At 41.8% G+C, this 25,831-nt stretch overlaps 1 protein-coding gene across 3 annotated transcripts in view; it reads right to left on the reverse strand.

Moving 5' to 3' along the window:
• Positions 1-25,831, reverse strand: part of LOC117250019 (interleukin-1 receptor accessory protein-like 1) — a 375,630-nt gene that overhangs the window by 170,698 nt on the left and 179,101 nt on the right. For all 3 annotated transcript variants that reach the window (XM_033615958.2, XM_033615956.2, XM_033615955.2), the window contains exons 4-5: positions 6,412-6,598; positions 3,640-3,793 (exon numbers count right to left, since the gene is read on the reverse strand). In XM_033615958.2, coding sequence (XP_033471849.1) covers positions 3,640-3,793; positions 6,412-6,598 — 341 coding nt within the window. The remainder of the gene's footprint in view (positions 1-3,639; positions 3,794-6,411; positions 6,599-25,831) is intronic.

Consider the following 25,831-nt stretch of genomic DNA (forward strand, 5'->3'; position numbering starts at 1 on the left):
TGTTTTCAACCTCTCAGGCCGTTCCCTTCCTCAACCAAACACACCTCATTGCGTGCTGGTTCAAAATAAGAAAAGCAGGTTAAGAGCATCAGTCCCAGCTCATTAGCCACGCTGACAGTCTATTTTACACACCAAAGTTGCTGCTCCCCTGTATATCTATTTCATCACCGCTCCTTTATTCTGCCGTGTTTAATCTAAGACATCAAACGGCACACCTTACAAAGAAGTCATAAAACCACAAAATTTATTTAAAAATGAATGCCACTTCCAATTACGCAGCGAGGAAGCTCATTATGATTTTAGTGGTGCTCATTATAATCACATGGAATCTGACCTTTTGTCCTGTTGCACTGCTGTGAGAGGGCCTGACAGAGGGAGTGACAGAGGTTTTGATGGTGTACTGGAATTATCTGTGGGAGGTTGATAATAATTTTACATAAAGGTTCATGTATATGTATTCAAGATTAAAAAAAACATAGATGGAAAGGTCAGGTCCCAACCAACAGATCTCTATGTGGATAGTCGAAGCCATTTTCCACCGGAAGAATGTCATGACATGTAACGTGTAGCCATCAGGTGCTACCTCTGTTTTATATATTCATACTATATTGATATTATGATATGAGCAGAGTTGGGCTGATTTCATTTTCATATAAATTTTTTGTGAAAGCACCAATAGTTGACACTAAAATACTGTCGCAATATTGATATGGAGGTATTTAGTTAAATATTGTGATAACTGATTGTCTCCATTTGGCCCAGCCCCATCAGGGGGTGACACTAAATACAGGTTCCAGGTACTTCAATAGTTAATAGCAGTGCTTTGGATCGTGATTTGTCAAACAAATGTGCCGTCACATGCCTCTGTATTGACTGGGACGATCAATACTTTTGTAAGAAACAACAGAGAATAATTGAGAGAGTTCTGTGTTTGGCAAAAATGGGAATACAACACACTGCAGTGCAGGGGAATGTCTGAAAGATTAGCCCTACGTTTTACATTGTTGTTTGCCCCCATAAATCTCATAGTTTATCATAGCTTCTGTGTTTTTAACTGCAAACATAAACTTGGATTTCCACTGAATTTAGCTCAAAAACAAGGATAAGGCTCACAAGTTTCTTAAAAGTTTATCTAATGTGAAGCCCCTGGTTAAGGGTTGTTCAGTTCCCACAAAAAGGACTAATGTCTCACTTCTTAGAACATTTATTTTTTTGTCCTTTTTAGCTCTATTATGATTCTGTGTTGTGACTCTTTCCAATTTCATACTTCTTCACACTGGCCTAGATGGGTATATAATGGGGATAAATGGCTGACAATTTCCTAAGCAACTGAACCCTAGAATGCTTGTTATCATGATTAATTGTGAAAATTAGACCAACTTGAGTGTTTTGCACACACAAGAAATGAGTATTAAACTCGTGGAGGACACTGACTCAAAATAAAGTCAGTGGATTGATAAAAATCTGTATCTTTTACAGAGGGAAATTATACACACTGACAGGGACTGTTAATTGTTGATGACGAGTGCATGGAAGTTTAAGGTGTTCAGGGCTGAAGGGTGGTTCAACCCAGTTCATGAAAGCTTCTACATTTACAGGTCTAAACACCATGCACAGGAGTTCTTTACAAGAACAAAATCCTTATCCTTATAGGACGCAATGTGTTTCATGTGCACCGAAGCAGGAACAGCAGACAGAAATAGAAGGTAGATCAAAAGAACCAGGTAGTTAGCATGATCAGTACAGCCACCATGGCTGCACAAAAGAAAACACCACGTACAGAAACTCAAAACTTCTTCAATCAAAGACAGAAAATAAATAAATAAATCCAAAACTCAGAGGAAAACAATTCTGCCTAAAAGGAAAGCATCCAAGCCAAAAGCAGAGTGAACGCTGGCATTGCTCTCCAAAGATAAAAAGCACTCCAAGTTCAGACAGAACAATGGGAACTTCTATAACACTTTGTATTACACGGTACACTTTGTTTCCTCCAGGCAAAACTGCATCTTGTGACCTTACAGTAAAAGTCAACTTTGGGTGAAGGTGTTTATTTGCATCCTAAAAGGTACATTCAAGTATATGAATAACAATGCAGCACACTGTAACCTACTGCTATGGAATTAGACCCAAGGGCCCCTTTGACATTATTTTTAAGTGCTTGGAATTTAAATAAAATCAAGAACAATCACTTCCATTTATTTCACACATCAAATTAACCTAATGTATATTCATCCACACAAGGGGTTGTGAGGGTGGAAGAGGCAGGGTACATCCTGGACAGGTTGCCGCTCTGTCAAAAGGCTAAAAGGAGACATGTTCACACCGTCACGCAGATTGAATGTGGGAGTAAACCAAGACAGACACAGGTGGAAGCATATATTTTTTCCTTAAAAAAAGAAATCATAAATGCCACGGCCCAATCATCAATCATCTTTCACCACCTGTTTTGAAATGCTGAATGTCTCCAAAGTAGATGGAGAAATTAAGACCATTCCCCCAGGATGACATTTGGAGGCTGGTGAGAAAATGATTTATGATTTCGCTCGCCCCTCGCTGGAGTCTGTCTTTGTCTCTTTAAAGGGACTATAAAGTGTAATCAAGTAGCAGTTAACAGCAAACACTTTGTCTGACCCTCACACCCACAATGTGCGATGGCGGCGGCACTGAAATGCAGCGGTCCCTCCATCCATCCAAACCCTCTTCACTTCTACTTGTTTTATTTCGGTCTGCGTCATCCTGCGTTTGTTGGGATTCTTGCAGACATAAGCCACCACAGGAAAAATGAGCTCAGCAAAATGAGTCACAGAGAGAAGCCGCTGTCGTATGGAATTGTCCAAACAACAACAATACTTTTACTCAAGAGAATGTGAGCTCCTAGAGATGTTTAAAGCTTGGTAGAGGATGTTTCAGTCAATCAGTCAAAATCAGTGTATTTCCGACGCTCTTGTCGTGTCATATTGGATTTCTGCCAATATATCCCTCTAAATTCTACATAATACGGGATCTTTCAAGTCGCATTTGGACATCACTCTTAACTAATCTCAATCCGATCAGGATAGGTGTGTACAATTAAGTTGTGGGTTTTGGGTGTCCCTATCCACAGTGCATGCAGTGTCAACCCCAGTGTCAGTGGCGAGCAATCTGTCACCCACTTTAGGTTCAGGCTTAAATATTTCAACAGCCTTGAGAAAAAGTGCTGAGGTGGCTCTGGTTGAATTCCACTACTTAGCAATTAAAGCAGCCCAGAAGTCACACAGACAGTGAGGCTATTGACTGCGACACTCTGGCAAAAGGTGCAGGGATCAGCTTTAAAAAGCTTAATTTTTTAACAACCTGAAGCCACTTTTTTTGCCAGATCAGAGTGTAAAAAAACACAATCTGTAGAAAACAATCACCAGACACGGTGCACAAAATGAGGATTTTCTTTTGCTTTGAAATCCACTGAATATAAATATATATTTGCATTGAGGCTTTCAGTGTGCAGTTACTTTCTTTTTGCTGTTGCAAGCACTGCAGCAGGCTCTCTGTACTGTACTGTGTCTCTCTCAGTAAATGCCAGTGTTTAAACATCTCAACAAAGGTAAGCAGAGATGACTCTGCAATCAAAGGATTTGCAGCGTTGGAGAAATGTTTCTTTACCTGTGACGGATAGCTCAGTTGTCCTCCGCACCACAAAGTTCCCAAACTGTAATTCGCAGGTGTAATTCCCAATGTCATCTTCCCGTACTTCCTTGATGGACAGAGTGTCCCTCCTCCTCTCTATGGTTTGTCTCCACTGCTTTGGCCTGCACTCCTTCATTTAAAACACAGGGAAAGACCGTGGGGAGACAGAATGTTAGAGTAGAATAAACACAATGTGTCACTGTTGGCTTTCAAGTGTAACTAATGTTTGAAATCAGCAGGAAATGCGCTTTGACTTCACATGAGACTTAATATTTTGTCTCGGCTTAAGCATACTGAGTGGAAACAGGCTAAGTCCATGGAGAGCCCTTTGTTACTAAACATGCTGTCATGAAGAACTACCACTTTCCACACATCCATGGTAGAGAAGCCTCATGTCAGTGCACATTTATTTTCTTGTTTTAATTGTGCCAGATTTAAGACATTAGTTTGGTGCACCCCTATTGCCCAATAGTTTTGGACAGTGATTTTTGGGACTGAATGGATGTACGTTTTCTCCATTTTTGGATTCTTCATTCATCCTGGAGACATGAGAACAACAACTTCAAGGTGACATGGGGTGAGTAATCGATATACAACCCAAATTCAAAAAAAAAAAAAAAAAAAAAAATGCTGAGACAATGTGTAAAATGTAAATAAAAAGAGACTGCAACAATTTGTAAATCCTTCTTGACCTATATTCAACTGAATACAGTCAAGATATATAATGGTTGAACTGTTTTTTTTTTGCAAATATACACTCCTACTGATTTGATGCATGCCACATATTCCAAAAGAAAAGTTCAGTTAGGAGCATGTTTACCACTGTGTTACATCCCTTTTCTTTTAACAACACTCAGTTAGCATTTGGGAACTGAGGACACTAATGGTTGAGGTTTTGAAAGTGAAATACTTTCCTATTCTTGCTTGATATACGGCTTCAGTTGCTCAACGGTTCAGGTTCTCTATTGGCAGACAGATCTGGACTGTCGGCAGGCCAGTCTGGAATAGGCAGGGACGTCCTTGAAAAAAACGTCGTCTGGATGGCAGCATATGTTGCGCCAAACCCTGAGTGTATCTTTCAGCATTCATAGAGCCTTCGCTTACTCATACCATCGGCACCAACACACCTCCATACCATCACAGATGCTGGGTTTGAACTTTGAGTTGGTAACAATCTGGATGGTCCTTTTCTTCTTTAGCCCGGAGGATCCAAGAACAACTTGATAGCTGGACTTGTCAGACCACAGCACACTTTCCCACTTTGTGACAGTCCATCTCAGATGAGCTCGGGTCCAGACGGGTCAGCGGCGATTCTGGATGTTGTCGATACATGGCTTTCACTTTGCATGGCAGAGTCTGAGCTTGCATTGGTAGGTGCAGCGACGAAATAGCTTCCAAAGCGTTCCCAAGCCCATGTAGTAAAATCCTTTAACCAATCATCTTGGTTTTAAAAGTAGTGCAGCCTGAGGCGTCGAAGGTCACAGGCATTCAGTGTTGGTTTTCTATTTTGTCCCTAATGTGCAGATATTCATCCAGATCCTCTGAATCTTTTAATGATATTATGGATTGTAGATGTCGAAATCCTTTAGTTCTTTGCAACTGTGCATGGAGAAACTTTGGTCTTACACTGCTGGACCCACTGAGATTTTTACAAAGTAGTAAACCTTGCTCCGTCCTTGCTAATGAAACACTGATCCTTTTGAGAATGCTCCTTTATATTTAGTCCCCAGTCTTTTATAGTCCCTGCCCCAACATGTGCTGCAGGCATCACATTTAGAACAAGTGTCTAATTTACAAAATACAGTAAAGATTATCACTTTGAATATTTAATATCTTGTCTCTGTATGCAATTGAATATAGGTCAAAACTGATTTACAAATGATTGCATTCTGTTTTTATTTAGGATTTACACAGTGCTGCAAGTATTCCTTTAACTAATGATTAAAACAGTTGCTAGGAAACATCTTTACTGCAACTCAATCATAAGCAATCAACTACAGTAAGTAAACAGAAAGTTACTGCTGCTCAATAACTTTCTAAAATAACAGTTTCCGACTCCTCTGATCATGTTGCTAATGGACACCACTGTTGCCCATTACAGTATTCTGTATTAAGTGAGTCAAGACAGATTTTGGGCCACAAAACGCCTCAGGCAAAGGAAACTGGGGCACTGTGGGTTTCGTTTCCAACTGTGGAGCCCACAGTCATTATCTGCTATTTTAATTTGATTCAGTGGGTAACTGGAGAAGCCTTGTGGCCACCTCATCCAGCACACTTTAACGTTTGATGAATAGGCCCTCAAGCTTCGCCTAACAGCTCTGTCAAAGTGGCCTGCTGGACAAGGGAGGTCTGACTGGGTCAGTAACACTGTGGGCGTCATAACTCACCTTGCGGAAAAGAACATTCAAATCAGAGAGAACAAGATGTGTATGTATATTCTGAATAGACTTATTTTTGTCTTTTAGTTTTGAAAGTCAGAGATGGATGTCGGAGATGGTATTTGAAGCTAATTAGATCTGGATATAGCTGACCTGAACTAGGTTATTCTTCAGACAAATAAAAGAACTTCCTGTGAAGTAGCTTTTAAATCTGAAATGAAAGGCTCGATTTCTAATAATGTGCATGATGGGTTTCAGGTGATGAACACAACCCTTTGTTTAGACGACATCTTGCAGCTCTGCATTTAAAAGGAAATGAAATCAGTGGGGATTATCCGTGCAAACAGCAAATAAAAAGGGTGCATTTTACCTTGTACCACACAATCTCAGGCTCCACTCCAGGCTGTAGATAATCCTCAATGCCCGGGCAGGTGATGTTTTTGCTTTTGCTTAGTTCTGCCTTCTCAAAGAACCTCATTTTGGAGTTGTAGCAGAGGTCTGTGTCATTCTCCGCCACTGTGAGAGACATGGACACCTTCATGCAGTATGTGGAGTTCCTGCAAAAATACAAAGTTAATGAATCAGGCGGGGAGAGAAATGAGTTTGTATCATATTGAAGTCCTGCCAGATGCAGCAAACAAAAGCTGCCAGCAGTCCATCTCTGGCTTCACATAAACTCAGAGTCTGCACTATCACAATCTCCACAAGGCTCATTCATTAGATTCCATGTGAATCACTAAATGAAGCAGAGGGAGAGGGAAAGAAACCTTCCTGTGGTACGCAATTAATCACAATTTGCCTTTTTTTTTTTTTTTAAAGTGAAAACTCCTTTTATGCTGGATGTTGAATCATCATCACCAATATGACCCTTAATCTGGACAATTAGAGATTCTTAAAATGTTTTCCCATCCATTCAAGTATGAATATGAGTAATGCATGATGAGCCTACCTCCCTAAACTATTAATGGAACTCTGCCAGTGTGTGTGTGTGTGTGTGTGTGTGTGTGTGTGTGTGTGTATCGGGGCAGGGACACGGGTGGTAATATGGAGCGACAGCTTTGAATGTCAACAGCACTTGAAGATTGATTGAGCCTTTTGTTTTCACGTGTTAAGCAGATACAGTGCGAGCTAGCAGAAAATTACTTGCTACAACTGATGTACTGTAACTGCTCAGGTCATATACATAAAGAAGAAAATTTATAACGCAAGGGAGAGAGGGCGTAAAATGCGAGATTACTTGTAATGTTTGAAGACTACATGCTTGCCTGGGCTCACAGATACTGGTGAGTATTCATCCACGGTGGAATAAACATTTCATTTTACTGCTTGGCATTGCAGTGTACCTTCGGTGATTTGTGTTGCCCCTCAAGTGGGAGCGCTTGTCTTTAAATACTAAACCAATCTGGGCTGAGTGTTCTCATGTGTACACACAGAACCTCGTAGGGATCCCGATCAGATCTCCTCGTGCCCAGGAGAGCGATGCTTCACAGCCACATGAGAGGCAAAGATACAGCCGCTAAGCATTTACAGCTATCCTGTTTGGGTCATTAATGGGACAGCGATTTTGAGATTGGATCTGCTGCTTGAGTAATTCTTAACAGAACACGGGAATCAATGGACACATTGATTCATTGTGAAAGTTGTGCTATTTGAAGGAGGGGAATAGAAGCAAAGGTCCATGATGATCAATGAATTCAATAAGAGCACCTTTTCTTTGCTCAAAGTGGCTAATAAGACTGTCACGATTGACAAGTACTCCAGCCTGACTGCAGCAAATCCCTCCTGGTTAAAAGACCAAACAAATTGGCAGTGTTTAGGAAAATCTCATTGCTAATTTTCCAACTAAAGCTGGTTACACAAATTGAGCTGAACCAACAAACAATTACAAACATGTTAAATCCTTACATAATTGTGCAGCATTAGCTGCCTCGTGGATTAGTACAACACACACTGGTCTTAGCTACAGTGTCGGCAAACAATCCCTCGCCCTTCGAACTGGCCGGTGCTGTGCGCTCCGCTTACAGTGAGTGTGCCATTTTCGTGAAGCCCGGATGCAAATGTGACATGATGTGGAGATTATCCCAGACAACTTCTACCAGATGGACACCTGTGCAAATGAGATCCCACGGGTGCGCTCTCTTCCCTGTTAAATATTCTGGGCAGCGCTGATAAACTCGCCCGCTGGAAGAGAGAGAGAGGGAATTGTGTCATCTGCTCCGCATGAGTGATCGATGGTGTGGGCCAACACTTTGTCCTACGATGTCTTTCCAACATTTCGCATCCATCACGGTGCCTTTTGAGCCTGAAGAGCCAGGTGATCTCTTGACTATTCACTCAGCAGGTATAATATTCATGAAGCCTATCCAAAGAACTAAGCAGGAAAATGATCCTACTGCTACACACTCCAGAGACTTAACTGCATGCTACGCACTCAGCCTTCAACGCTCGTGGAACCCTCTGCATACTGCAGATACAGTGATAACAACCCAGATGATACCATGGCATTAATGGGCGACTGTGTCTGTCAAATGTGTCAAACTGAAGGGGCTATGCAATGTCGTGGCAATGATAGATAGCATCCTGCATACATCAACCCAGAGAAGTGTCAGGCTGACAGCTACTGTATACAGCTGGAGGGCAGACAGAGGACTCGAGCTGCAATATGCGACAAATGCAGTGAAATTATGTGCAATGGTCAGTTAGGAGTTAAGCAGCCTGCTGGAAGGATTATGATTGGTATACTGTGGAAAAACACTGCAGTCTCTTCTTGCTGCAAGATACTGGTGGGATTAGGCAGTGGTTACATTCACACGTTGATTTAAAGATTTATGTATGAAGCCATTTCCAAGGTTAGATTTCTCCTACTCAAAACCATCCACTATATTTATATTTTATTCTATTGACTGTCAATTCAATGAGTCTACCTCACCAGAGGATGAAACCAGATGGAACCTGCCCTTTAACTCAGCAACTGTTCGCTTCGATATTAAATAATAGGCAGCGGAATTGATTTGAAAGTCTCCGGAGAATCCATGGCACCTGTGGGGAAATTAATGAACTCACTTAATGAATCTCTTAATTAAACTAACTCATCTCTAATACAAGATCGGATGATGAAATAATTGCTGATTACTCATTAGACCTTACTTTCAACTAACAATAATGATCTCGGAGAACTGTCTCAGGGCAAAGTGTGAAAGGTTACCTCGGTATAAGGTCATTCGAGAGCAGTGAAATAAACCACCCAAAATCAAAAATACATATTTTTCTTCTTACCTGTCGTGTTACTTATCAGTCTAGAGTGTTTTGGTGTGAGTTGCCAAGTGATCTCTACTACTACTTTAGTATATACAGTACTATTGTTGTTCTACCAAACTACACCCACCATCCTCACGTGGTAATGTTTACATCTCACACTGTCATGAGCATTAATCTCTTATCCATGAGGAGATACAGGCTTCCTTCTGCACGGTAATACAATTAGCAGGTGTAGTTTGGTAGAAAGAAAGACTTCATCTTTTCCCTTATCTTGCCTGTGTGTCCTTGTGGAAGAACTCTTAAGTTCTGAGTCCTGGGGTAGATGATCGATCAGTTGATCCGATCAGAGCTGGTCACATCAGATCAATAGATGAAAGGTTACAAAAATGAAGTTCTGAGTGGCTTTGACTCTCACTGTCTCCAACCAACCATTGGGAAGTAAAATATAAACTAAATGTGATGTCTACAAGAGGCAAGCAATTGCTTAAAACCAAGAGAAAACCCGTCATAAATACGGTGGCATCCCAAATGTACCATCGGCTTAAATGGTTTCTCTACCCAACCAGGCACATCCTCCGTCACTGCAGCTTTTTAAAAATGTTGGGCATCAGGCTCAGTAGAGATACTGCTAACCTCTGCCAAATTATTATTGTGTCTCCTTGGAGCAAACTGGATGTGTATATATTTGTGTTTGTCTACAACAGCTTTGTAATTCAGCATGTAACTGAAAGCTAAATTTTCAAAGCTAGGTAAATTAAGTCACAATGAAAGAAAGGAGGCTGAACTGACTTCTGTATACGATGGGTGAATATTGTATTGAGTGGAGTGCAAGTTAAGTGGTCTGGGTAGAAACAGAATCTTACAGCACTTAGATTCCTATTTTCAATACAACCTTTGACACTGCTGTCGGTACATGGTGTAGTCAAGCACATGTACAGATGGAAAACAAATAGAAAACACCATTCTCTCAAAAAATATTCCCTTTTTTAGAGCTTGATCATTATGGTAGAGAATGGCGTTTGAATGTATGTTTCTCAGATCTTTTTCTCCATTCTTTCCTTTAATTTCTTACCCCATATAAGTGACCGGATCCATCTAACTGTTAGATATGCCTTATGTTTTCTACAGCTTGTCTTGTTTCTCTAGAGGGAAGGATGATTTTGTACCAGTGTGTAGCAAAAGCTAAAGAGAATCACATCAACAAGCATATGAGGGATATCACTGATGCATCTTGCTGCCACTTGCGTCACCGTTTACCTGGGATTGGATCCTAATGTCAACTGAGCCGACGTCAGGATGTGAAGGCCAGACGTAAAAACAACCGAAATCTTTCCTGAGAGAACGCCGACGCTGCGTTTAATGCAGCTTGGCATGATTGGATGTGCAGCGTCAGTTTGGAGACAGATGTAGCAAACGGATGGTGCAATGGCTTACGACAGGCAGGAAAAGGTCTGGTCAACATCAAACAGTAGCTGAGACCAAAACAGGCCCTGTTTCAAACTGGCAAAAGACTAAGAAAAGTCTGAGAGGTAGGAAAAGTTGTGTTGATACTGAGCTAGATACTGAGATTGGAATCCCACCCTCTACTGGACGGCAAGCACACATTCGCCCATTGAAATATGCATAAACATAGCCCCACAATCAGGATGTGCCAATCTGAATGTGTGAGGACCCCCATTAGAGACAGTGAACAGCTGTTTGTGTGCTTCTGGGATGGCATGGCTGGTAAGGTTCTATCCAAAAACGCCTTGGCAGATGGCTTTGTGGGTGCATCTCCCAAGCATAGAGACAAGCAGGGAGAACCTCCTTCTGTGGTCTTCACACACTACATATGCAGTGTTGACGGCCTTCTTGGGTGGTCTGAGTGCTGAGGACATATGTTCAGCAGTGTTGTGGTCTATGCCCTACCCCTTGGTTATGTTAGACTCCTTACCAGTACCAGGGAAAATAGTTGGGTGGATGTCGGTGCACCCGACTCCCCTATGTGCATGATAAACCTACATGATCCTGTGCTCCTTGATGACCCGCGAAATGCAGTTTGCAAGGGGTCTATTGCTTGTCTTTAAACCCCTGCAAGGTAAGTCATGGCTACATCTAGTCTGGTTGCATACACCCTGGGTTTACTGGGGCTCCCTACTTATCTGTAGTGGTGGCCTAAGTTATGAGGAAGTATGCGGGCTGTGGCAAGTAACCGTAAGCTGGTCATGATCAGTGAAGCTGGGTCAATATTATGTCACAACAGGGCATTCATTCATTGGGCTCCACCAAGCAGACAGAGGTGTGTGCTGCTTTATACAATGTGGGGTCCGCACATATGCAGGTACACACATCCTAACTAGATGGCTACGTTTATGCTTTTTTTAGTGGGCCAATGCATGCTCTTGATTGGACGATAGTATTACCCAGAAAGTCCAGCGGAGGGCTCTGTCTGTGCTAATAGAACTAGGGTTATAATTGTAACCTTTGTTAATAGAACTAGGGTTACAATATCATAACCTTCATTTCATATATAGCATATGTGCCGTACGTCAGCACCCAGTAGTCTTACGACTACTAAGTGCTACCTTCCCTGTCCACACCAAGCCAAGATTAACCTAGACCGAGATAAGGACGGCCCAGTTATCCTAAATCAGTATTTTATGGTCCTTGCATTATTTATGGCCAGAGCGAAGGTCATAGTGAGCAGTGGGAAGACTGGGGCTCCTACCTGTAGCGCCCGCTCATAACTCACCTGTCAACTCTAGCACTGAGCCCGGGATGATTAAGCACCCCGGCTCCCAAAATCTGACTGCGGGCCAACTTGCTCCTACTTAGCCTCTGTCTAAGAGTGTGGCACTTGTCTGCCATGCTGAAACAACCAAGTCCTGCCTCAATTATAATCCATCCACCTCTCTCTCTCTCTCTCTCTCTCTCTCTCTCTCTCTCTCTGCTTGTGGTTTGTCTCTGTCCCTGCTTCAACCCACCCTGCCGCCCTTTTCTCTCTTGTCTTGTAGTACACAATTTCTCAGGGAGGAACATACACCTCTGTGGATAATTTAGTTCTGCCACGCTGGGAAAAACACATACTTGTACCTGTCTGCAAACTTGTATCCACACATACAAGCGCAAACGTACAAACACAAAATAAAGATAGACAAGTCGTATCTCTGCATTGTCCAATATGTAATCCTTATAAATACAAAGAAATAGTGTCTCAGTCTCCTTCAGTACAACTTTATTTACAGTGTAAAGTCAACTATCAATCAACCCTGGCTCTTCTCTCACTCGTGGGCAGATTGTTGTTTCAACTACTGTGGTTGCTATGCTCATGCCCCAAGCTTTATTTTCCTTGACTACCACCAGTCATCATCCGTCTCCAACCAGTATTCTTCTAAAGTAACTTTGCAGTAGACTTGTTAATCTCACCATCCTCTGTGTCAGTGTCCTGTGATTGGGTCCTATTTACCACGCTACAGCAAAACCCACAGTTCTAAAATGTTTCATGTCAGAAGTGGACATCTATTGGACCCTATAGACCTCGACATAGCAACGTGGTTTTATTCCCTTATTTTGTTTTTAACACTGTAGTACAGATGTAGCTTGTGCTTTTGTTTTACCATTACATTCAAGTCACAGGGCTACGCATCTGTTTTCCTGAGAAAAAAACACCCGGCAATCTTTGAAGCATCCGAAAGTTCCTTTAACATCACCTCCAACTGTTTTCCAGGATATTCAAAGACTTTTGTGAGACACAGGGGAAACAAAACATTGTGTTTGATGAGAATAATGGAAGGTAACATCAGTTTAGAAAAATAAATAACTGATAGTAAAACTTGGTTCACACTGTACAAATTGAGCAAGGACATGTGTCACTTACATCCTTACATCCTTTTTTGGATTAAGACATTAAGTCACAATTTGGGAAGCAGAGTATCAAATAGTTTTCATTGCAGCAAGCACAATATGTTTTCAGCCAGATGGTGAGAAAAAGATCTGCGGGTTTTAATTTTCAGAAAAATGGATGCTTAGCTGTGTGACTTAATGTAATGGTAATACACGAGAGAAACAAATTACAGCTGGCGCTAATGTAGAGAGGCACACAAATAAATGATTGTATTATTCTGTATTGTAACTGAAATGATTTACAGTCAAGAACAATGAAGACTTTCTGGAACCCTTTGAAGGATCTCACAATGTCCTCTCTTTAATCTACTGTTCAGAATATACACAAAGCAATGGCAATTGGCATCTCATCCCAAAATCCTACATTACCCGAAGAACGTATTTTCCGAGAAGCCTGAGCATTCCTCCAAGCCTCCCCTTGAGTTGTGTGTGTCAAACTGACAGTAGCACTTCTTGTGCGCAAACACATTACTCAGTCAATTCCTAGTTGATGCCTTCAGGGAGCTCATTTTCCATTCCACGACATCCTCCACTCATCGTTATGCTACCAACCTGATTTCATAACAAGCATAAACAATTTGTCTCCATTGTATTCTCTCCTAACTCCGTCATGACCTTATTCATTGGTCCCCAGGCCCTCTGGGTGTAATGTATGAGCAGCCATACTGCTATGCATATCAAATACACACCGTCTCTTACTAGCAGTGCTGATGCTGGAATGGGCTGTTGCACTGTGGGCCATATTGTTGAAAAAATGTATATCAATCACAGCTGTTCCACATTGGTCTACGTTGTTCTGTTGCTGATTTTTTTGGGCCACTTTGGGGCAGCAGAAACAAGTCCTGAATACAACAATGTCATATCGTCACCTTTTAAGTTGATAATGGTGAACTGGCCACCACCCCGACCACCTCCAACCAATGGGTGTATCAAGAAAACTGGATACAGCACTGAAGGTGGGGCCCCATTTATTTCTAGGAAAGGTGCTCAAGTAAAGAGAAAGTTCCAACCTTTCTGGTATGAAATTACCCTGATCTTCCAAATTGTGGGGCCCACAGAGCAAACACAACAGGGACTTCTGCAAGCTGAGCAAGCTAACTTCCAATTTAGCTCGCTGCCTAATTGAGTTGGGATGGTTTTTATCGTGGGGCTCCTCTAGACTTTCGACATGTTATCGAACTGAATCAATCAAATGGGGTTTGCTATGCTCAAAAACACATATCCACTGATCTACAGACATCTCTTTCACAGTGGACATCAATGGGTACAAGACTTTTTAGGCCCAATGGCATCACATGATGGACCTGGAAAGTGTAATTCCATAGTTTGGCCACTATGCCAGATGGGCTTTAAAGCCTGGCAATGTTCCTGGGTGCTTACTCTCTACATGGACTTTGTCACTCTTTAAGGCTCGGACATACTTTTGAACGTCAACGGACAGCTGCACTCATATGGTTCTATTCAGAGTACAAGTGAGAATCTGCTTCAGCCCATGACAGTAAACGTGAGGGCTGGAAGGTGAGCATTCTTTCCTCCTACTGCCAACGTTTGGAAGTGAACCTAAGAAGATACTGCTGGGACTGGAGTGAATGTTTGTTGAATGTTCAACTTAAAACTAACTTCTCCGTGGTGAGGCATCTGCAGCTGTCTTGACAGCAGTGTTTTGGACTGGACTGTACTTTGGAGAAAGAGACTGGAGCATGCCCATGTGGCGTGCTTGCTATGCCTACAGTCTGCACAGTCGCAAAAACTACTAAAAAGATGCACTACATACTGAAATAAGTTTAAAGGAATACTCCGACAATTTGGGAGTTATGTCCTTTCTCTATCATTTTCATATTGAGACAACATGATCGATGATCTTTTTTATGTCTGTACGTCCAGTGGCTGGGTCTCAGCGGTTGGCATTGCGCTTGTAGGGGGTCAGTACCCTACTCGGTAAAAGTGAACAAATAAACGTTACAGAAACCCTGAAGCTGGTATTTCTGCATGTGCCTTCAAAACAAGCATGTTTAAACATTAATTAAAAAAACGAGTCATTTTTAGTCGTTTTAGAAGAAGTTTGACACATGGAAGTATAGTGTGTTTACGTCCTGCGCGGAGGGATACACCATTGAGCAACAGCTGCAGCTGGCTCTGGGGCAGGTACGCTAGGTCACTCGGTAAAAGCAAACAAAGAGACGACACGGACGATCATACCTCGAAAATGTATTTTTGCAACTTGCAAAAACATTCAAGGCAAACCTACAGGCTAGATGAAAAGGCACTGTAAATGTGCATTATACAGCAAAGCATCAGAAACTCTTCAAAATCGAATTCAAAGTCGTCCATTGCAGCTACTATAGTCCGGATATTACAGGCTACGTCTGTGCCTGTGCCTGCTCACTGGTGTATCCCTCCGCAGATCACAGTGCAGGACGTACTGACCCCCTATAAGCGCAATGCTAACCGCTAAGACCCAGCCACTGGACGTACAGACACAAAAAAGATATCGATCATGTTGTCTCAATATGAAAATGACAGAGAAAGGGCATAACTCCCAAATCGTCGGAGTATTCTTTTAAGGAGATAAAACAAGAAATAAGTTTATCACTAATTCTTGTGCAGCTACACATGACCTGACAAATTAATACATCTGCTTTTCCTCAAAAAAGCCAGTTCAATAGTGATAATACCTTGTCAAATGCTTTACAATATACAGTATCAGTTTAATTTAAATGAGCTCTTTCTGTTATATGAAATTCTACTAAAGTTTCTGTCCCACATCCTATTCCTATCATACTCTCACCCTTAGGATTCAGGCATGCTGTGAGTTCTCTCCTATACCGAGGTTTGACTGATAGCTGCGGTACTGCAAATGTCTCGCTTGTAGCTCCGCCGCTCACAGTCCAGGGGGAAGGGAGTGGAGGCAGGGAGGCGCAGAGGAAAAGTTGGCTGTGGTGCCAAAGTGATTGTGCTTGGGGAATGGTATTTCTGACATTTGTCTGGCAGATAAAAACCACCATCAGATATGAGGAAGAGAAGGTCAGTGTCCCTGCTATCAGATAGCGATGGTTTGGCATCTTGTTTGATGGCTTGCTCGGCTCAGTGTGGACCAGGAGAGCCAAGAGGCTGGCGATGTGGGGAGACAACGCTGAGCATGTGACTGGATAAAATCCCTCAGTTGGGATGAGGAAAAATTTAACCTGGCTTTTATTTTGCACTCTACAGTATGTTAAAAATATTGACCTGAAATGAATAAAAACCGTCAGTATATTGCATGTGTGTCTAAGATTAACGGATAATCCTGGAAATAAATAAATAGAACACATGACCTTCTGCTCAATTGTCCTGGGGAGTCATGCAGATTGTGACAACTGATTTGAGTCGAGAGGTCTCCCAGAATAAAACCTCCACGGCCGACCTTCTCTCCCTTTGCTCCCTGTAGCCAGGAGCCATTTGGGCTCGGCTTAATCAAATGGAATCGAGCATGGGACAAATGTCCAATCAGGAGGAGCGTGAAGGGCATGCAGTGAAATTGGCTGAGACTGTAATGCAGGCACATGGTGAATTAAATTTATATTCCAATATCTACAAAGAGTACCCAATGTACATCAAAAGGAGCATATGTATGGCTGGTTAGACATCAGAAATTTTGGCTACTTTAGCTGCAAAATCCTCCATTCGGCATACCGAAATACTTGTGATTAGGCCCATGAAAATATCATACATCCTTCTACATAGTCAGTGAAAACCCAAATGAGACATATGGAATAAAAGGTATTTGTTGTGGTACTCAAGCATGTGCACCTTTTTAGTTTTGCTGTTAAACTAGAGTTACTGTCGGTTGTATGCCTCTGAGCACCAGTCAAGTTGCACCAACTCTTAGCATCCGTGTCTTTAAATACATGGATGCTTCACACACACATCTTCCCCCGGCAGCACAGACAATGTATACAATCAATGAATACTGGCCAGTGAAGTGTTTTTGAACATTGTGATGTCACAGTGAAGCTGACCTCGGCATATAAACCCTTGAGTTATGGCAAAACAACATGTTTTGTAAGGTCACAGTGACCTTGACCTTTGACCACTATTCAGTTCATTGTTGGCTCCAAGTGAACATTAGTGTGAAATTTTAAAAAAAATCCCTGAGATATCCTGTTCATGAGAATGAAACGGATGCAAGGTCACAGTGACCTTGACCTTTGATCACCAAAATCTAATCAGTTCATTGTTGAGTCCAAGTGAATGTCTGTGCCACAGCTGAAGAAATTCCCTCAAGGCGTTTGCGTTTGCAAGAATTGGAGGGATGGAAGTATGGAAACGTACCAAAAACATAATGCTTCCAGCCACGGCTATCGAAAGCACACAGGCATGGCAGCCTATAGCAGCAGTTAATATGTAAAATAAATCATATTTGTGATTGGGATATAGACAAGAACATTAACTTGTTCTTCAGATTTTGGTTTTAACTAAGATTATTTAAAATACTGTGTGTATCCAAACACATGACTGACTACTAAGAGTTTTCCTGCATGAAAATAAATCCAGAATTTAATAAGGTTTCTAATAAAAGTTGCTCAGAAATACTAATGTTGATCGACTGCTTTGAATAAATCAATGCTGTGTCTTCCTCACATTGACAGTACAAGCCAATAAGTGCATCTGGGTTTCCATATTATGTTAAATGCTGGTCAGTGCCAGGGGACTGAATCGCTCCTCCACAGCATGCTAAGGAGTGCAGATAGAGGTTAATTTAAAAGCTGAAATGTCCAATTTAAGCACTGCACGATCCAGATTCACTCTCGTTTTGTCCCCTTGGCGTTTCACGTGGCTATATTTGTGTTTTTTTCTGCTCTGTGTCTGCAGCTGCCTCTTGGATGTGTGCTGCTTACGGTCTGACATCTGATTGCTACCTTTCTAAGTCCCGACCACACTTGCGCATTGTGGCCAGGAACGTCCTGTACACAGAAAAGTAAGAAGAAAATACAGGTAGCCCGCAAGACCTTGGCGGATAAATACACTGTCACAGGATTGGAGGATGGAATGAATGAGGTTGGATGCATCAGGGCAAATAAAAGCTGTTATATTATGATGCATAAATAGAAACTATTCCTCTGCACTCTGTTTTCAAGCTTCTGACCCTTTGCTATAATATTTCTAACACCACAATGTTTGCTGTAATGACAGACTTTGAATAGGGATCAACAAAAAAGTAAACTATTGATTTAAAAGTTGTAAAAAAAAAAAAAATAAATAAAAATACATAACAGTATTATCCAGCACCAAGCTCCAAAATGGCTCCATGTGCACACTCTTCTTTGACACTGCCATTGTAACATCAGACGTCCACAGTGAATATCTGGCTAAGTTCACAGCACCACATCACAAGGCTGAATAAAGCACAGTGTGAAAGGTGGACTGAGCCCAAACAGCAGCCCATACATCATCAGACAATGGCTGTTGGAAAACCGCCTCTACTAACCCACATAGAGCCAACTAAAAGGCTGTCCAAACACTGTGTCGACAGAGCGCTCTCTCTATACAGGTGTAAAGAATAGTGAATATAGGGGACCATCATCAATAACCCCTGGCTGGTGAATGAAGCAGCTTCGCAAATCCATATCACACAATTAAGGAAAACCCCACCTGGGCACTGTGAATAACTGCTGCTGGAGATCTGGCACCAAACTCATAAGCTCTTAAAGTCGTTTGTGGAGGATGCTCTTTACTCCCATCAGTCATTGCTGTGGTGTATCTGTGTTGCGCTGCTTTCTTGGATTATCAGCCATCATGGGCATCATGTTATCTGTACATTTCTTCTCCAATCAAACCGCTGCTGCCAGACACACAGAACACATCATGATGATATTATTCCACGTTAGCAGTCAGGCTCTAGGGATAGTTGGTTAACCACTTTGGTCCAGACTGAATCTCTCGACAAATATTGGATGGATTTCCATGGAGTTTTATTCAATCCCCAGAAAGCAGATTCTTATATTTCACTGATCTGTGTTGATTCCTTGAATTCCCCTTTAATGTCTAACTAATATGTTGAATTATCCATTAAAATATCTCCACATATACTTGATGGATCAGAACGAAATTTGGTGCAGACATTCATGGCTCTTATGCAATTTATCCTAATGACTTTGGTGATCCCCTGATTTTTCATCTGGCACCAAGCAGCTAAAGTCTCAAGGAAATGCCATTTCAACGGCTTCGTGCCTCAGTAACTTCCCATTTTTTAGTAAAACTGTTGCAAAGGGAGAATGTTGGCAAACAAACAAACAAAGCTCACTGCATATTAAGGGTATCCCCAACTAAGAATTTAGTTGAATCTTGTTTTTTTTGGCACATAGATCCCTTTTATCATTTGTGACATTAGTGTCCAATTTTTACACACCAGACAAAAGAGCCGAAACACCCAGTTACACAATGTCTTCTTGCCTTGGCACAAGACTCGGCTTGTTTTTTGACAGGATGTGTTCCATCCAGTGCTGTTTGTTGTGTGTCAGGGGTGTGTGTAGGTGTGTGTGTGGGTCCACAGTACTGAAAGGGTGCGGAGGAGATCAATAGACAGAATGACAGACAGACAGACAGACAGACAGACCATCTCTTGGTTTGGTTCCTGTTCGCTTTCCGTGGTTGTAAATAGAACTTTCGACTTTCTCTTAGAGAGAGACAGAGATAGAGATGCCAGCTGCAAGCAGCCGTTTCCACATGCTGTCCCCCGCAGATGTTGATGAGAGAGCTCTGATTAATAAATTTATAGCAAAATAGGCTTTATATAGACGGATTCGGCGAGCGATTTGTGTAATAATAATAATAATAACTTTATTTATATAGCACCTTTAAAAACAAAAGTTTACAAAGTGCTTTGACAAACAAAGCAAAAGCAGGAATATCTATAGCAAGAGAGTCAAAACAGTGAGGGCAAGCAAAAGTAGGACAAAATTAAGCTCAAATTGAGGTAAACTTAAGCAAAACAGACAGAATGATATGACAGAATGTTAAAAGAGATAAGAACAATAAAGGCAATAAAACTATTATTTCTAAATACTAAAAACAAATGAATAGAAGGATAAAAAGACAACATTGCATAATGACAATAGCATAAAAAGAATAAACAATTAAAAGGAATAGAATAAAATAAATAAAAAAGAGTAAACAAAAAGAATAAATAAAAAGATAAAAAGACGACATCACATAAAGGCAAGTCTATAAAAATGGGTTTTAAGAAGAGATTTAAAAGATGCATGCCGCCATCTTGCGGCGGCGCCATTGCTGTGGTGACATGTGTGACAGGCTACGTGACTAAAAACAACAACAACACGTGTTTGTGTTTTGTTTTAGGTATTCAAGAATATTTTACTGATCGCCTGGCCTCCAATGACCAGAAAAATGGCAATTAACGTTACAGGTCTCTGATTGAGGGTCAAAATTACCTGAGCTCCGGATGGGTCGGGCAAATTTTACACCGCCTTTTAGACGACCGTCACATCATATTGAAGGCGATCAATATTGATCGCCTTCAATATGATGTGATGGTCACGTAGCCTGTCCATAATGATTAAATGTCACGCTGCTAGCTTGCTAACGTCAGCACACGTAACATATGCTAACGTTACATTACACAGTGTTAAATGATACAGTCTATTATCTCCCTATTACTCTAACCTTTCCTGCTTATCGCTCAAACAAATGATTAATTTCTATATTAATATCGGTACTCATTTAAGATACCTTCGTCAGTTACCGGAGGCCGCTGTCTAACATCATCAATCCAGCTATTCATGATGCTGTCATTGTAGAGAGTCAGTTCACAATGACGTCATAATGAATTGATGACACAAATCGCTCTCCGAATTCGTCTATATATATAAATATAGCATTAATTATTGGCCCGAAGTCAATGGTCCTTTGTCTCATAACCACAATTTCAGACACAACTGCGATGGTTCGACTCCAAGATTGGCTGTCAAATCAGACTCCATAGATCAAGTTGCCGAATAGTCGACGACTTTGTGCCACCCCGAACCTCATATACAATCTTGTTCAATAAATGTTATCTTTCAGATCATCCAAAGAGAGTAAATTCAAGATGTGGAATGCCAAATTCCAGGTGATGGGGGTTTCATTATGACTTCAAACCCTCATCCATATGTGCCTCCGCACAGCACAGTATTTAAAGGCATTAATAAACATCTATCAGGGCGTCATTGTTATAGTCCTCCTCGGCAAAGCTATTTCACAGAGCCACAGCTAACTGATTGTCTCCTGCCAGGTAGCTTATAACACAAACACCATCCTTACGTTATACATCATCCATAACCCCTGGCAGCACAAACCATCCCTGCTGCTCCTTAGTCTAGCGTCTCTCATTGGCTTTGACAGCTGGGCTGGATCAATTGGACAGGCCCTGACTCGGGCTGAATGACAGAGTGTTCCAGACGGCCCATTCTGACTGTCACTTCCCTGAGAGATCACCAGCCACTCCTGCCCACGAATACTAACACAGTCAACATGGCTGCGGTCGGGGCACGGGTAGGAGATGGTTTTTAATGTGTGTGTATTCTATGTAAGAGCTCCCGGTGTGTGTGTATGTGTGCAGGTGCCAGGTGCGGTGCGCTCACGGCAGGCTTAAATAAGAAAATGGACGCACAAACACACAGATGCACACCCACTCCTTTGCTATCAACCCCTCCCGTTGTCCTTTGCTGGTGACAGCCCAGACATCGCAGGACATGCAGGAAACCCATTAATAAGCCTGGGACAGTGGCAGCCTGCCAGCACCAGTGAACGGGGTTAAAGGTGAAACATTAGCTACCTGCCGAGAGCCGGGATCCTCTCTGCGTTGCTACATCTGTCCTTAATCTGACACTGTAATCCCTGCACTTTCAAAGGCAATCAATACACTGTGTGTGTGTGTGTGTGTGTGTGTGTGTGTGTGTGTGTGTGTGTGTGTGTGCGCGCGCGCGCGAGGGCATTTGTTTGACCAATGTGTGTGATGCATGCTTGGTTTGGTGATTATTTCTACTAGAGTTTGTGCATGAAAGGGAATGTTTGTTCATTTAAAAGCTGTTTAAGAAACATTAAACACATTAAACATCCTCTCCTCCTCATTTTGTTCTTCCTTTGCTTGCCTAAACTTGTTCTCCTACTCTCCACATTTTCTTCCTCTCCTCTTTTTTTAAAATAATCACAGACTAATTCTTATAATTCACTTCCAAATAAGCTTCAAATATTCTCGAAGAATCCCAGAGAACAGAAGCATGCAGCTCCGCGCTCCTGCCATCCTCTCTGCTCTTTGCGCCAAACCACATGTCAGATTTGTTTAAATGAATTATCAGAGCCACGGTGCTGGAGATGTTAATATAATTTTAAGTTAAGTTTTTGCTTATAAAGACATGTGGAAGTGGGAAAGCGATTTGGCATCTGTCTCTGCTCGCACCTGGCTGTTGGTGAACCAGAATAAGCCTGAGAGTTGGAGGGAGACGGCGTGATTTTACGCCACGCTAGCTTACTTGTCGTTAAATTTATTGCATAAGTTAGACTAGCTTTATTGAGATAATGAACAGTGACAAACAATGCTGAGGCTGAGGGCAAGCACTGTCATTACCCGGCTGTCCATGAAGGCATCAGCGAGACGTGACGCTGCTCCGCAGGGCACTTGATATGAGGATATGATGAGGTCTATCTGTGCATGTGCCTGATCATATCACAGACGACTTTGTTCATTAAGATGGAAAATAGCAGAACTACTTCCAAAGATTTTTACAGACTTCTTGACACTGTAACATCCAGCAGGGGGAAATAAGCAAAGGATAAGGGGAAAACTGTCACTAAAGAAACATCGACGACCATCGTGCATTGCACATGACCTGAATAGAGCCGGAAGTTTCTGGAGACAACAGGACACTAAACTCTTTTCCACACAGAAGTTAAGAGTCCACGAGTGAACGGTTAAAGATTCCACAAACTAAGCTGCTGTAAAGACTGGAAACCTCACACACGACACCTTTTGAACATGCAGGAAAAGGTGATTAGAGTGATGTTGCTTGGCAATCAGAAATCCCACTAGAGCGTGAAATCTTATGTATGATTGTATCAAAGCAGAAACAGACATCCATCAAATCGGTTCGTCCTGCTAATTTATGGTGCATTTGCACATGTAGGGCAAAGCAATGGATGAGAGGGTGGGTGGAGAGACCAGGTAGCACTGAATTCAAACTCTGCAGAGAGCTGGTGGCGACTGAACTCAGGTGAGTTGGGGCTCTGCGCTAAAACCTGGGTGAACCAGATTATAAAATAATACCTGCTCACTTAATAGCATAAGCAACATTTTACCACTTATTCACCATTTTCTACTTTCCTGCTGTCCTGATTCCAGTTGGAAACAGAATGAGTCTTACAAACTGAAACACAAACCTGAGTGACTTTATCTAACCCGAATCATATTTATCAAATACACTCATTCCACTATTGTGGACTGCAATCCAAGTCACACGCTGTAGGATCACTGCTGAGCCATTTCCAAACATCCACTCCATGTTTTTCCTGTCATGGTGTTAGCCATACCAGCTTTTACTCGGCTGTCTCTGCTGTCAGCGAGGTATAAAATAGCAGGAATTAGCAACTTTGTAATGCTAATAGGCTTACAGAGACACATGCAGCAGTGCTGGGGAGTCTGTGGTATCCTCCAAGTGCCCGGATGGCCTATTTGTGTGTGTGTGTTTTCTGTCACTCGACAGTAAGTGACACACTCTGCCACTGCAGATGTTTTCGTTCTGCATACGACAGACCTCCTCTGGGCATAACATCTGAAAACCCTCGATTTGACACACAGCACTGCTCATCTGCTCCCTTCCACTCTTAAACTGTATGTGGCGTGAGCAGTCCTTCATCATATGTCTATTATGCATGTAGATCTGTGTGTGTATGTGTGTGTGTGTGAGACAGGCATACATGCTCAGGCTGTTGAGCATGTGCATGTGTGTGTCAGCTTGGCCTGCTTTTACATACAGATTGGAGGCACATTAAGTTCCTGTCAGTGGCAGCTCGTCTCGGGGGAGCAGAGAACTGACATGTCATGTTTGTGTGTGTCGTGTGTGTTTGTGTGTCATAGCATATGACAGTGCCCTCTGACACCCTTAAGTGCAGGTAAGAAAATACACAGAGATGTGATGCACGCGGACATTATGCTGTGGGTATATGTTAAAGGGACAGCTCACCCCAAAAACAACAGTACATATTTTTTTTATTTTGGGATGACCTGTCCCTTTAAGAGGGGTAGCAGCAGCACTGTAAAGTCACAGGACATAATGTAACACATAAAACAAAGGAAAAGAGATAGTATATGTGTGAATTGTTTGTGTGAGCGTTCACCATAGACAATGAAATAAATTAGCGATGTAATAAAAGAGGAGCTGCATTGTACGTCGCAAAAAACATCCACCTTACAAGCAATTTAGTCTAATGTTTCAAACAAATTGTCGAGCTGCGAGATAGCTCCACTTCACAGTGTTCACAAGTCCTGAAACAAGGAACAAACAGGAGGGAGATGACTCAAACACTATTAAGAACATGCCTCTTGATTAAGAAAGCACTTGAAACTCGATGATTTGAATTGGAAATAATTGTGTTTATCTGCACCCTGTTAGCACATCTTCCCCAGCTGCTTTTAAGACTCGAAACTTTGCAAACTGCGCAACTTATTAAGATGTTTGTGTGTTTTCCCCAGTGCAGATGTGTCTCTGTCATCATCTATATTATGCCACATGGTTTCCAAGCTGCTCGCAAACCGTGCTTCTCTCTTACTTCACCGGGCTGGCAGTGATAATGGCTCGGGTAGAACAACACAGATCCTCATACAGGCTGTGTTTCAACCTCAAGATCTGGGTGATATAGTTGAAATTATATTCATATAAATGCGTAAAACAAACAGTTAAATAGTTACAACTGGATTTTGCTCGACAATAACACATTGGCCTCTAGGGTGGTAAACTGGCAGAGGTGAACAGTAACAGTGCTGCAGTGTGTGTACACTGGCTGCAGCCATTCTGATGTGGGTGTGTTATGAATATTCTGCCGACACCGTTAAGCTTTACCTAGTGCAATAACACCTGTGACAGACAGCTGGCAGACAAATCTCTTTCCCGGTATCTAGAGAGCCTGTGGATAGCACACTCGGACTGACAGTCCCTATATTACTGATGCAATATGAGAATCATAAACTATAATACATGTTGACATAAATACAGTTCTGATGAAAAATATAGGAATATTTTAAATTATTATAGTGCTATTATATGAAAAATTATGTTAGATAAATTCACCAAACAAACCAGATATGTTTCAAGTCCTCAAAGGGATAAAGTTACTTTTTCTTTTCTTTTTTTTTTTTTTTTTTTTTTTTAAATTGCATTTCCCACCTACATGCATTTTTAATGTAGTCGCGTTCGATAATATCCCTGTTCAACACATCCCCTGCCACTTTCATGACACAGAAACATAATCAATAACAAACATTACAGTTGGCTTTGTATGTACAGTAACGAGAAAGAGTTTAACAAGCTGCCTGAAGCTACAAACCACTAATGTGACTGTAATTTTAGGCAAAAGTGTCATTTTTACTTGGGACGTTGGGCACACGTCCACAACACTTT

The sequence above is a fragment of the Epinephelus lanceolatus genome, chromosome 24 (genome assembly GCF_041903045.1).
Source record: "Epinephelus lanceolatus isolate andai-2023 chromosome 24, ASM4190304v1, whole genome shotgun sequence".
NCBI classification, from domain to species: Eukaryota; Metazoa; Chordata; class Actinopteri; order Perciformes; family Serranidae; genus Epinephelus; species Epinephelus lanceolatus.